Below are 12,742 nucleotides of genomic sequence, written 5' to 3' on the forward strand. Positions count from 1 at the left end.
ATGTACAATGCTCACCCCAAAACAGGCAAAACAAATTTATTCGACTCCGAGACTGGAGTTGTTCACCTGCGCTAGGCCTACCATTCTCCTCCCTTCCCAACTGATAACCCTACCTGTTGATTTTCAAGGGCAGTCAGGGATGGGCCTTGTCAGCGATTCTCCTATCCCATGAGAGAGAGAAAAATAAATTCCTGCTTCTCTTCACCCATCATTTTCTGCTCATCCCAAACATACACAGTCTCATTTTGGTAAAGAGTCTGTCACATCTTACTCCCAGCCTCCCACATAACACCTTCACAAAAGAATGCTGCCAAAGTTCCACTAGCCCGCCAAGTAAGCCCCACCCAATCGTTTAGCTCTTCCTCCACCATTAATGATATGGTTTTTCAATGGTGATGAATATTCAACAACCCTAAATTATTAAAGGTGAGAGAACAAAAGGGAAATCAAGCCACTTCACAATACAAATCCATTCAGTGGCCTTTATATTTGATTTATGTTACAGTGCATGCATTTGGAGGCAGTAAGATCGTACATTCCCCCCCCCCCCCCCCCCCCCCCCCCATCCTCCCCCAGAGACCGAGAATATGACTTTGCAAGTGTTTGGGCAAGATAAATGGCCCCAAAAACCAGGGCTTTCCACTCAACACTCGTTTACTCTGCAGACTAGCTGAGTTACGGACCAGCAATTCACTTGCACAGTCCTTCCCTCAATATCTGGGCAAGCCTTAGGCCAGAGCTGTATAACGTTATGGGCCAAACTCTGAAGGACCTGCACTGCCCCCACCGCATCAGAACCATCAACGACTGAGTCGGGCAAACACAGGCTTTAGCATTCTATTCATCGACAATGCTAAAGGGGCATCATACTTACTGCCGAAGATCTACATCTTGAATGTTACAATAGTCCCTGTCGAAGTGGGATGGCCAGCAATTGCCAGTTGTCTGTTTTTGTCCAGGACAAGAAGGATACCTGTTCTTTCATTATCAAAGTCATAAATGCAAATAACTATAAGGCAAAAAAGGGTTTATATAATGCCAAGCCGGGAGTGTCTCCGTCTACAGGAACTGGTTTATAAGGAGAGAGATGCAGCAAAGTTGATTGTCCCTTCCAATTCATCGCTGCTCATTACCAGTGACTTTCGGACAAGACAGCCTGATGCTCTGTTGTAACCTGTGCACCAATGTCAAGTAGCATACCGACACTTGCTGCCAAAGCACACTCATGAAGAATATGCATCTGAGCCAGATAACCAGGCACTGCCAGGCCTTGAGTAACTGACAGTCACTGGCGTGGATTTTCCAAGTCCCTGCACAAGGGAAGATACTGTGTACGGTGAGAAGGCCCAATTGTGGGCAATTGCTTCTGTGATTTTCTGGTCACATGCTTACAAGGAGTTGGGATAGCTGACCAATTATCGTCGAGTTAATGGGGGGGGAGAAAGCAGTGAGGAAGGAAACAATTCGTTTAGCTGGTGAGCTTGAGACTAAAGTGTAATTTTTACATCAAACTCTTATCGGCAGAAAGAAGTCTCATATGAACACCATGAAATTTTCTGTCAGGAACATAAAATATTTTCTTTTTCTTTCTTTAGTTAGCGTTGAACAGTCGGGGGCTCATATATTCGGTGGGATTGCTGCTAGCTTCTGTTTTCGTAACAGTAAGTATTGACTCCATCATATTTGCACCAGGTGATTGCCAGCGTGTTCTGAGATTGATGCCATTGCTGAGTCCGTGCTGAACTGTAATTGATATCTATACAATGATGATGCTATAACTCACTCCATGGCTGCGTGCTCGGATGTCATAACATCTGGTTTGCTTGATTTTCATTAAGAGACAATTTTATTCTGAATTTCCTGAAGCTTTCTCTCCTCTGGTCCTGTTTGTTTTTCCACAAACTTTTCTGCACTCGGAAATTCTTCTAATTTTACCCATTTCTTACATTCCCTTCACGGGTCTCTTGTCCACATTATCTGCTTTCCTTCCTTCTCTCAGACTTGCACACTCGCACTCAAAGTGCCTTCAGCTCAAACAAAGAAACAGGTGGGATTTTCCGATCCCGCCCACCCTGAGACTGGAAATTCCTGCCCGAGGTCAGCAAATGTTTCCATGTTCCGTCAAATTTTCCGTCCCGCCCGCGACGATTCGTGCGGCAGGAGGATTTACCCGACTATTTCAACCAATCAGTCCAACTTGAGTCAAAATCGTCATCGTAGGTTTGGAAATAAACCCATCCAAAAGCGTACCAGAAATTCAAATTAGCCGGTGAACTTTATGCATTCGTCCTCATCCACTTTCTGGTGTGCGAGTGGTTTGCAAACTGGCATTTTGTTGTAGATAATTCTGTCTCAATGTTATCTCGCTAGCAAGAGCAGGAGAAGGAACTCCTTTCTGTGCTGGCGATCCCAGCTGCTATCCCGACTCAGCACTATCTTACACTGTGGCCCAGAATGAATAAAAGGAATTTGACAATGTTAATCCCCAAAGTTTGTCTGCCTCCTACAGCATTTTAGTGGGATTTTGTTTCAGTGAAAGGGTGTCCACGTCGAGTATATTTTCCTTAGAAGTAACGCTGCTGAGGTTTCTCCGTCATAAGCACTTGGCTGCATCTCGGCACTGAAAGGTTTAAACCAATGGGGCTGTTTAGCACAGGGCTAAATCGCTGGCTTTGAAAGCAGACCAAGGCAGGCCAGCAGCACGGTTCAATTCCCGTGTCAGCCTCCCCGAACATGCGTCGGAATGTGGCGACTAGGGGCCAAGTAACAGTAACTTCATTTGAAGCCTACTTGTGACAATAAGCGGTTTTCATTTCATTTTCATTTCATTTCACCTTCTTTGTCTTATGTGTGAAACCTGAAACTAAAATCAGCTGTCATTTCAGTCATCTTAACCTCATGCTACTTAAAATTATTGACATTGATTCTGACTTAAATTAATATTCCTGTCCTTAAAACCTGTAATCGTTCTTCAGCTGAGCAGTCAGACGTGACCCCACTAGCGGTCACCAAAAACATTTGGAAAAGTACCAATAATTCTCCTGAGGTCAAAATTGCTTTGAGATTTGGGTTTATTTTCACGTGTACCAAGGTGCAGTGAAAAGTATTGTTCAGGCAGATCGTTCCATACATGAAAGATACATGGGACATACATAAATACACAATGTAAATGCACAGACATCGGCTGAAGTATACAGAGTACTACTCAGTACAGATGATCTGTGGAGAGATCAGTTCAGTCCATAAGAGAGTCATTCAGGAGTCTGGTAACAGCGGGCAAGGAGCTGTTTTTAAACCTGTTAGTGCGTGTTCTCAGACTTTTGTATCTCCTGCCCGATGGAAGGTTGGAAGAGAGAATAAACGAGGTAGGAGGGGTCTTTGATTATGCTGCCCACTTTCCCAAGGCAGCGGGATGTGTAGACAGAGTCAATGGATGGGAGGCAGGTTCAAGTAATGGACTGGGTAGTGTTCATGACTCTCTGAAGTTTCTTACAGTCTTGGCTGAGCAGTTGCCATACCAAACTGTGAGGCAACCAGATAGGATGCTTTCCATGGTGCATCTGTAAAAGTTGGTAAGAGTCACTGTGGACATGCCGAATTTCCTTAGTTTCCTGAGGGAGTATAGGCGCTGTTGTGCTTTCTTGGTTGTAGCTTCGGCGTGGATGAACCAGGACAGATTTTTGTTGATGTGCACACCTAGAAATTTGAAGCTGTCAACCATCTCCACCTCATCCCCGTTGATGCAGACAAGGGTGTGTACGATACTTTGCTTCCTGAAATCAATGACCAGCTCTTTAGTTTTGCTAACATTGAGGGAGAGATGGTTGTCATTGAACCACTCCACTAGGTTCTCTATCTCCCTCCTGTATTCTGACTCATCTTGGATAGTTCATTTTAAAATCTGTCCTTCCAAAATTACAAGATGGCAAGCTTATTCCTTCATTCTTCCTATGGGGTCTGCCTGTCTGATTTTAAGCGACTAATGAACTCTTAGCAGCCAACATTCATTTCTGTGTTGGCACCATTGTTGGTGCATATATGTATACTTCCAGTTTGCTAAGTTGCCACCATTAGGCAGACTACTCCAGCCATGTACAGCTGGTTCAGGCTGTCTTCTGCTAAGTGCTACTACTCAGTAGAATGATGATCATCTCACTATAGTTTTGAGTGATCTGTTGTTCCCAGGCTTGACCTTGAACATACACATGTTTCATTATTTAGGTTCAGGCTCAGCTCTGACATGCTTCGCACCCCTCCCCCCACCTCCCTGCTCCTGCTTCAGTCAAGCAACTCACTGACATTTTCTCTCTCGGGCCAAACAGTCCCATTCAGACAAATTGCCATTTGGGAGGGCTCCATATGAAGCCACACTGGCAGGCTGTCTTTCTGTTAGAAGGGACCCCATTAAAATTCAGCATCTTCCGATGAGGAGCAAAGCAAATGAGGGTGAACAATTCCAAATGAATATGAAACAAATGTAATATCCTGCTGAACTCTCAACGCACAAAAACCTTAACTTGATTTACATCACTGGAGCTTCTGAAATTTAATAAGCAAGGAAAACAACACGAATTTATTGTCTCCGAAAGTGAGAGGATTTTTTTAATTGTCACCGGCTTAACAGAGACATAATCCTAAAATTCGCACTGAGCAATTCGAGCACGCAATTGGAACATACTCCTACACACAGGCAGAGAAGTGGAGTTGAGGTCACCGATCATCCATGGTGGTGATTAGCACTGATTATCACTGCTGCCTCACGGCGCCGAGGACCTGGGTTTGATCCCGACCCCAGGTCACTGTCCGTGAGGAGGTTTCAAATTCTCCCCGTGTCCATGTGGATCTCGCCCCTATAACCCAGAGACGTGCAGGGTGTTTTGTTATGTTTCCTTTGTAACAAAAGCGGCTTCCTTGTGTTGCACTTGTCAAGGAAGGTCGAGACGTGTAAATAACTTCAACTCATTTATTTACACTATGTATACTTTTATAACTTGAGTTCGACACTACTGCTAATCCTATTGTAGCTACCTAAACTGGCTAACCAGCTGCTGTCTTCCACGTGGTGGGTGTGATAATCAATCAACCCTGTGCCTCTCCTCACTGACTGTCTCCACTGGCCGAAGGGGGCTGATCATGTGTGTGGTGTCCTTTATGTATGGGTTGGTGTAACCCCCCCCCCTGTGGTCGCGTCACCTCCTTGTGTATCGTGAATGTCCATTGGTCGCCTCCTATCTAACTTATCTATTGGTTGAGTGTGTGTGTGTGATGTTTCTGGTGCTCCCTCTAGTGTCTGTCTAGCTTACATGTATTTACAGTGATGCACATCACCCCATCCTCCCCTTTTTATATGTTCATATTTTCTGTACACTTTAAGAAAAACTGAACAAAGAACAGGTAGAGATTAAACAATAAGTTCAAATCATTCATGTGAGTCCATAAACCATCAATCATCAAGGTCAAATGTCTCTCTTGGTTATGAACGTCATCAACAGGAACCAAGAAGTGGTCGAATCACTGCGCTGTCCGCTTTGGAGTCTTTTTCTTTTTTTCTTTTTATGTTTGTGGTGGTGCTGTCGGATGGCATCTTGTAGCTGATGGGTCGTTGACATTGAAGAGGTACCATCAACAGTATCATTCGAGGTCATGGATGTGCCAGATGTTGAAGTCGGATGAGACTGTGCATACTGGTTCTGGCCACATGCTGTGCTGGAAGGGTGATTCTGCTGAGAAGCGTTGAAGCATGTCGATTTGGAGACAGAATTGCTGCTCGCATCAATGTCTGGTGATGGTGTGAAACTAGAACCTTGCATCTGATAGGAATATGCTGTCTGGCCAGGCTGTGGTGCAGCAAATCCTGGGCAGTAACTAAGGCATCCAGTCTGTAGTGCAGATTGCGCTGGCGGTAGTCCTCCTTCGGACTCTATTCCATTAGTGGGCAATCCGTAGTGCTGGCCTGTTTGAGAATATGCTGCATAGACTGCTGGCTGCTGCAGGCTTGAATACTGGGTTTGTCCAGCATGAGCTGTCATTGGCCGCACTGTCGGTGTGGAACAAATGTGTGGACATAGCTGTGGTGAAAATTGGTGTATTCCTCTTGGACTATAGCTGCTGCTTGTTATTGCTGACCCAGTGTGATTGTCACGTGATCCATCTCCTGTCGTTGTGGCATCTGCTGTCACCCTGAGCGTGCCATCACTGAGGTTGCGACACTGCCTGTCTGGAGTCAAGTCTGGCTTACGTGAATCAGAGTCGGCGTTTGGTTGCTCCCCATCTGGAGTCTGGTCTGTATTTTGTTGATGCTCCCCGTCCGGAGTCTTAGCAGGTTCACTGGAGTCAGCTGAGATTTCTTGAAGCTGCACGTCTGGAGTCGGAACATGCAGGAATGCATTGACTAGTGGAGAGGTTCGAGCAATTGAGGGTGGAAGTAGTGTGGTGTCACCGGAGTCACCAGTGGTCTCACCGTGATCGTCGAGTACCTCTGTACGCACTAGCTGAGGTCTGTTACTTTGCACCTTTAGCATGGGAAGTGGGATGCTGTCGTCACTCGTTTCACATACCGTGGGTAGACCCTCAGTAGCTGCTTGCTGTTCACTAGGGTTGGGTAAATTGTCAGAGTTTTCATCTGGTGGTGCAAACAATGTGGGTGGACTGTCATTGTCTTGCCGTTGTCCTTCATTTGGGCTTTTCTTCTTTGGAATTTTAAATCTTCCCCCAGACATTACAGAACCTTGTTCATTTCCCTCAATTTCTCCCATATGTAGGGCATCAAATGTTAGATCCAATGTTTCTTTCGTCATTGTACTAGTTTCCAAAGAACAGTCCGTTTCAATTTTCTTCTCAGTTACTTCATATGCATCCTTTTCTAATGTACATGCCTTCATAGTCTCTGGCTCTGATTTTGCTGGGACTGGCACAGTCACAGTCTCTCTTTTACTGTTCTCAATTGCCCACATTCTACTCCCCAGCCATAAATGCTTAATCTCTGGAGTTAATGTGGTACAATGGATAATCGGGTCGACCTTATCTGCATCTTCACCATCACTGGAAAGCACAATTGGTTCACTTGAAACTGCTGGGGGTTTTAAGTGCTTTATCTGGCTACTCGATGTCGGTGTCCTCCGGATTCTTGCTCCAATGTTCTGCTCATTTATCAGTGGAGTGTGCAGAGGTTCAATGCGATTAATATTCCCATCAGGGGTTGAAGAGTCATTACTGACTAACTGCTAGTCCCTGTAGTTGGGACTTTGCGGTTTTGTGTTGAAGGGAGACACCTGTCCCTGCTGTAGATATGATTCAGGTTGTGTTATTTCCATTAAATGAGGATCCATGTCTTGTCTATTTTTTCGATCCGTACTAAAGCAATGGCAATTTTCAGTCTGCTCCTTGCAAGTTTGACTGACAAGCAATTTCTTTAGCAAGTCCTCAGCATTCTTCTGTGACTGTGCAGCATTATTAATATCTCTTCAGCTAGAATGATCCTGAAGGTCAGTGCATAATCCTTTTTTCTTCGGGCTTGGAAGAGGCGATTCCTTTGGCTTGTCTTCATTTGGGCTTGAACAGTCATCAGCGCTGTGCCCTTCATTGTAGCATGATAGACCGTCATGGTCGTCCTGCTGTGCAGTGGAGCATGGTAGACTGTTATAGCCTTCTTGCTGTTTACGTGAGCATGGCAGACTTGCATCGTCTGCCGCTAGTTGGTCAGAGGAGGTTGCTAGACCCTCATGGTCTTGTTCCTGCAAGGACTGCGCATCGGAGTCATGCGTTTCTGCAATTGTGGAGTCTGTCCACGAGCTTGCTGTGGAGTCTTGTGACACTGGAGTCACGTCTTGTTCCTGCAAGGACTGCGGTGTGGAGTCTTGCATGTCTTCTTTCGTAGAGTCGGGAACCCTGAGCGGGGCGTGGACCACGCTCTGTGTGGCAGCAGGCCGCTCTCTGTGGGCTTGTATCGCTTTCTGTCTCTTAATTTCAGGCTGCAGCATCATCCTGCACTGATGAGTTGGGACGTCCTATCTGCTGGGTTGAAGATCCTCAAATCCGAAAAATGAATCCGCATCTGCATCGGATTCAATGCGGGGGTCGCCAATGTGCAACACAAAAGGTTAGTCCGGGCCGTAGTCGTCTAGGACCGTGGAGCTGTCATTGGGCTCGCGAGGTCCAGAAAAAATGTAAAGATCGGTATCGAAGTATTCAAGGTCGGAATCATCGGTTTGTGCATAGGTAACTGCTTGTTGCAGGGTTCTTCGGAGGTTAAATTCATTTCCTGGTTCAATTTGAGGCATTGTGCTGTCATTCCAGGTGAAGGAAGGTTGTTTTACAGCTTTAAAAGATTTTTTCTTTGATTTGGGACGTTTCCCCTTTAAATTGGATTTGGGACGTTTCCCCTTTAAATTGGTGCGGTCTGGGGCCTCTGACGTCATGACGCGCGTGACGTAGCACGTAGGAAGCGATTGCGCATGCGCAGATCGCTGTTCCTTTACCGATGGCCGTTTTCTTGATTGCGCATGCACGGCGTCTCGCGCATGCGCAAACGAACCTTCCAGTTCTGCGCACGTCTCGCGCAACTGCGCTAGTGTAATCCCTTTAGCAAAAAGGCCGCCGACCTCGACCCAACAATTCGCTCTCTGGTCCGGGATTTCGGCCTCGAGGTGAGTACTGGCGCTTTTCTTACCTTTCCTTACCTTTCCTTGCCGATTGGAGTGTGTTTTCCTCACAGTATTGGGCGAATTTGTCTAGGACTGCCTGGAAGTCGTACCTGTTTTGCCCCTTGGAGAACTTGAATTTTTTAAAGATTTCTTCAGCTCTTGCACCGGCGATGGTGAGGAGAAACTCTATTTTTTCATCATCGGCCAGGTCTTTAAGTTCGGCTGCCACCAGGAAGAGTTCAAACGTTTGCTGGAATCGCTGCCAGTTTTCGCGGAGATCGCCTTGGCACTGGAGCGGCTGCGGAACCGGGAGCTCGTACATCTTGCCTGGGTATTGCTGTTTGTCACTGTACGCTGAGGTATGGCTATCTGGATTTAAGCAGTTCACTACTGGTACCATGTTTTGTTATGTTTCCTTTGTAACATAAGCGGCTTCCTTGTGTTGCATTTGTCAAGGAAGGTCGAGACGTGTAAATAACTTCAACTCATTTATTTACACTATGTACACTTTTATAACTTGAGTTCGATACTACTGCTAATCCTATTGTAGCTACCTAAACTGGCTAACCAGCTGCTGTCTTCCACGAGTGGGTGTGATAATGAATCAACCCTGTGTCTGTCCTCACTGACTGTCTCCACTGGCCAAAGGACTGATCATGTGTGTGGTGTCCTTTATGTATGGGTTGGTGTAATGCCCCCCTGTGGTCGTGTCACCTCCTTGTGTATCGTGAATGTCCATTGGTCGCCTCCCATCTAACTTATCTATCGGTTGAGTGTGTGTGTGTGATAATTCTGGTGCTCCCTCTAGTGTCTGTCTAGCTTACATGTATTTACAGTGATGCACATCACCACACCGGGTAGGTGGATTGGCCGCGCTAAATTGCCCCTTAATTGGAAAAAAGTTTTTGAAAAAGATCCATGGGGAATGGTAGGAGCAGGCTTGAGGGACGGAGTGGCAAAAAGACATGCTCCTATTTCATTTGCTTGTAAGGCTGGAACTCTCTGTCCCTAACGTTTGCTGATGTTGGGGGACAATTGGAGTTTTTGAGACTGAGATCAATAGATTTTTGTGAGGTTAAGGGGATAGAGGATAGGTGGGAGAATGGAGTTGCAGAGCAGGTCAGCCATGATTGAATTGAATGCAGAGTAAGACCAAGGAGGTTACATGTCTGCTCTCTGCTCTTCATGTTCCTATGGGGCTATCATCTAGTTTGTGTTTATGAGCCCAAGTAAAGATACTAAATAATCATTAGAGAAATGTGAGGTGCCGAAGATGGTTTTTGAAAAAACCCTAAAATGTGTTATCTTCTGGCTGCTGTTGAGTAGATTCAAGAATTTTGCTCCTTTCCCAAAAACCTTTATTTTCCTTGAACTTTGCAAAACTCTATCACCACCACAAGTGCCACCTGCAAACCCTTTACATATCAGTGTCAATTATTGGGTACTTAACATCAATTTGACATGTAATAGGAATGTCTCTGAATCCATTCCTAACAAAATGTGTTGTTGGTGCTTTTGTTGTTTTCTCCGTAGGTAGTTGGTGTTCACTTGAACAAATGGAAGCTCGATAAGAAGCTTGGCTGTGTGTCCCTCTTTCTCTACGCTGTTTTCTTGTGTTTCTCCATCATGACGGAGTTCAACGTTTTCACCTTTGTGAACCTTCCCATGTGCCGGGAACACTGATGTATAATGAAGATGACCTGGGAGCAAGCACCTTGGTATCAGTGCAATACAGAAACAATAGAAAGAGCTGAAGTCCCATGGGTAATCGTTGGTTACATGGAGCTGCTCTTACTGAGAACTTGGTACAAGACATATTTTTGAGAGAAAAAAAAACACCTGTATTGATGTGAACGTATTTTTAATGTATTTATGTGGAGTCATGATAGAGACACATACAAACATACACACACACACAGACAAAACTATCTGATTTCATTGGCTGCTAATTGACGTAAGGCTGGAAGATGTACCTGCCACGTTTGTATATTCTCAGTTATATCAGAAAGAAATATTTTGCCCTGAGACAGATGAATGGGATTGAAAGAGGTTGAGTGGTAATTGCTATCGAAGCGAACAAGATGTGTCTGGAAGCAAGGGATTTTATCATCCTGTGATTTTTACCCCTCACTTTTCCCCCTCTCCATCCCTGTTCCCCATCCCCTTTGTCCTTCCCTCCCACGGAGAGCTTGAATACCAAGAATGTACATATCGACGAGAGTCACCTTATCTTTATGCTCGCCAGCTGTTCCTACTGCTGAAAGGAAAGTGGAATTTAAGCTCTGAGCCACAGACTTTGTGCAGAGTCTGAGATGTGAAATTTGAAATCTCTAACAGTCACTGCAGTTTGTACCCAGATACTACTCCCTCCTGACCAGACTAATTTTTCCAGGAGGTATATTTGCACGAAACTGTTTTATTTTGTTGTTGGAACAGTTGCATAGTCAATGGTACATGTGTGTATATTGATGGTATAAAAATGTATATATTGGGAATTTTTTTTCTTTTTGGAAAGGTAGAATATATAAGATATTATTATTATTATCACGGTTTTGCCCTGCTGCACGGTTTTAGATTTGGAAATATCGATGAAGGTACAAATGGTGCAGCTGAAGAAGCAAAGTTGCTCTAGTTTTTGTCTGTACAGGTAGTTTTAAGAATAAAGCATGTTTAATTTATATATTTATAAAAAAACAGCACAGGAGGCCACTTTGCAGTTTCACAGCACATTTTTACAGGAATCTTTGAAAGCGCCGTGCACGCCTGCATGCTTGACCCCCCCTGGTCTTAGTATATTGTCTTCTTCAGCTTATTTTCCACTTCCTGCAGTGAAGAAATGACCATGAGGAAGACTGTTGTCTTTAACTGTTGCTGTAGTAAATAAATTTGTAGATGAATTTGCTACAAAATGGCTCCACCAAACTGATTGTAGTTAGTTGTCTTGCTCTAGATATAACTGGTTCCTTCGTTTTTTAAAGCGATGATATAATGATACCACTGAATGCCCAAGTTATGATCTGAGAGGGGTGAATTGTTTTACAATGCATCACACCTCATCAAAGTTTACAAGCGAACACCTACTGCTACAGGACAGTGTTAAATTATATTTTCAATAAGAACATGATTTTTCTTTTGCTCTTGAGGATACAATACATGAGAAATTGAATGCACTTCAAACTTTTCATAGATATTAAGCTTGAGGGTTGGATTGCCAACAGTGAGTTTAATATCTGTGGATTACTCACCAGCTACATGGACTGCAGTATCATTGCTCAGTCCGATTCTCGTTGTGTTGTGATTTCAGTAAATATCTTTACAGTGTTAATATCTGTATTTCTCCCTCCCCATCTCTTTCTCTCTCACTCCATCATCAATCCTCAAATCAGAATTTGAAGAATAAGTTTGTTTAATCTTCCTGCAACTCCACTCCCCCCCCCTCCCCCTCCCCCTCCCCCAGCCATACCACAATCTGCTCCCAGCGTAGGATCTCTTTAGAAAAGGGAAGTCTTGTATTGTTAACTTGCCAGGAGATCAAGATAACCAAACTGTTGAACATGGGGGCTTGTTCATATTGTGGCTGGCGACATTAAAGGCTTAATGCTCCATTACTTCTGGCAATTTGTTTAATTATTTACATCTATCAACCATCATCATCTAACTGTTGCTGTAGATTTCCTTCCAAATCCACCTTGGGAATAATGTCTGCCACTTTAGAATCTTGTTGCCCTTTGTTAGTTAACTAAAACCAAGATCTTCAGCCCTGAATGTTTGGCTGGCATAAAATTTAGTGGCAACTTTTTTTTTCTTTGCAAAATAAATCAACACAATGTAATCACCTTTTCGAAGTGTTGTATAATCTGTTTAGATGATTTTCAATGAAATGGAAACAAGAGCGTTTTTCATGGAGGTTACACTTGTTGGCCAGCCTTTCCATCACTTTGAGTTGATTAAAGTTTCAATTCCACCAGTAAACTCGTTAAACACAGTGATCTCTTTGTGCGAAAAGAATTTGAGGGAACTTGGGCCTTTAGGAAGGTTTGGCGTATTCTGTAAAAGCACATGTGGAACAGCCAATGGCTTATCTTAACGTGAATGGCCGT

At 44.3% G+C, this 12,742-nt stretch overlaps 1 protein-coding gene across 1 annotated transcript in view; it reads left to right on the forward strand.

Annotated features, from left to right (window-relative positions):
* slc24a3 (solute carrier family 24 member 3) overlaps positions 1 to 12,478 on the forward strand; it is a 633,998-nt gene extending 621,520 nt beyond the window's left edge. Inside the window, exons 16-17 of the mRNA XM_072505510.1 lie at positions 1,596 to 1,661; positions 10,176 to 12,478. Of these exons, the coding sequence (XP_072361611.1) occupies positions 1,596 to 1,661; positions 10,176 to 10,325 (216 nt within the window). The 3' untranslated portion in view covers positions 10,326 to 12,478. The remainder of the gene's footprint in view (positions 1 to 1,595; positions 1,662 to 10,175) is intronic.
* Positions 12,479 to 12,742: the final 264 nt, after the last annotated feature.

This window comes from Scyliorhinus torazame, chromosome 1 (assembly GCF_047496885.1).
Source record: "Scyliorhinus torazame isolate Kashiwa2021f chromosome 1, sScyTor2.1, whole genome shotgun sequence".
Classification (NCBI taxonomy): Eukaryota; Metazoa; Chordata; class Chondrichthyes; order Carcharhiniformes; family Scyliorhinidae; genus Scyliorhinus; species Scyliorhinus torazame.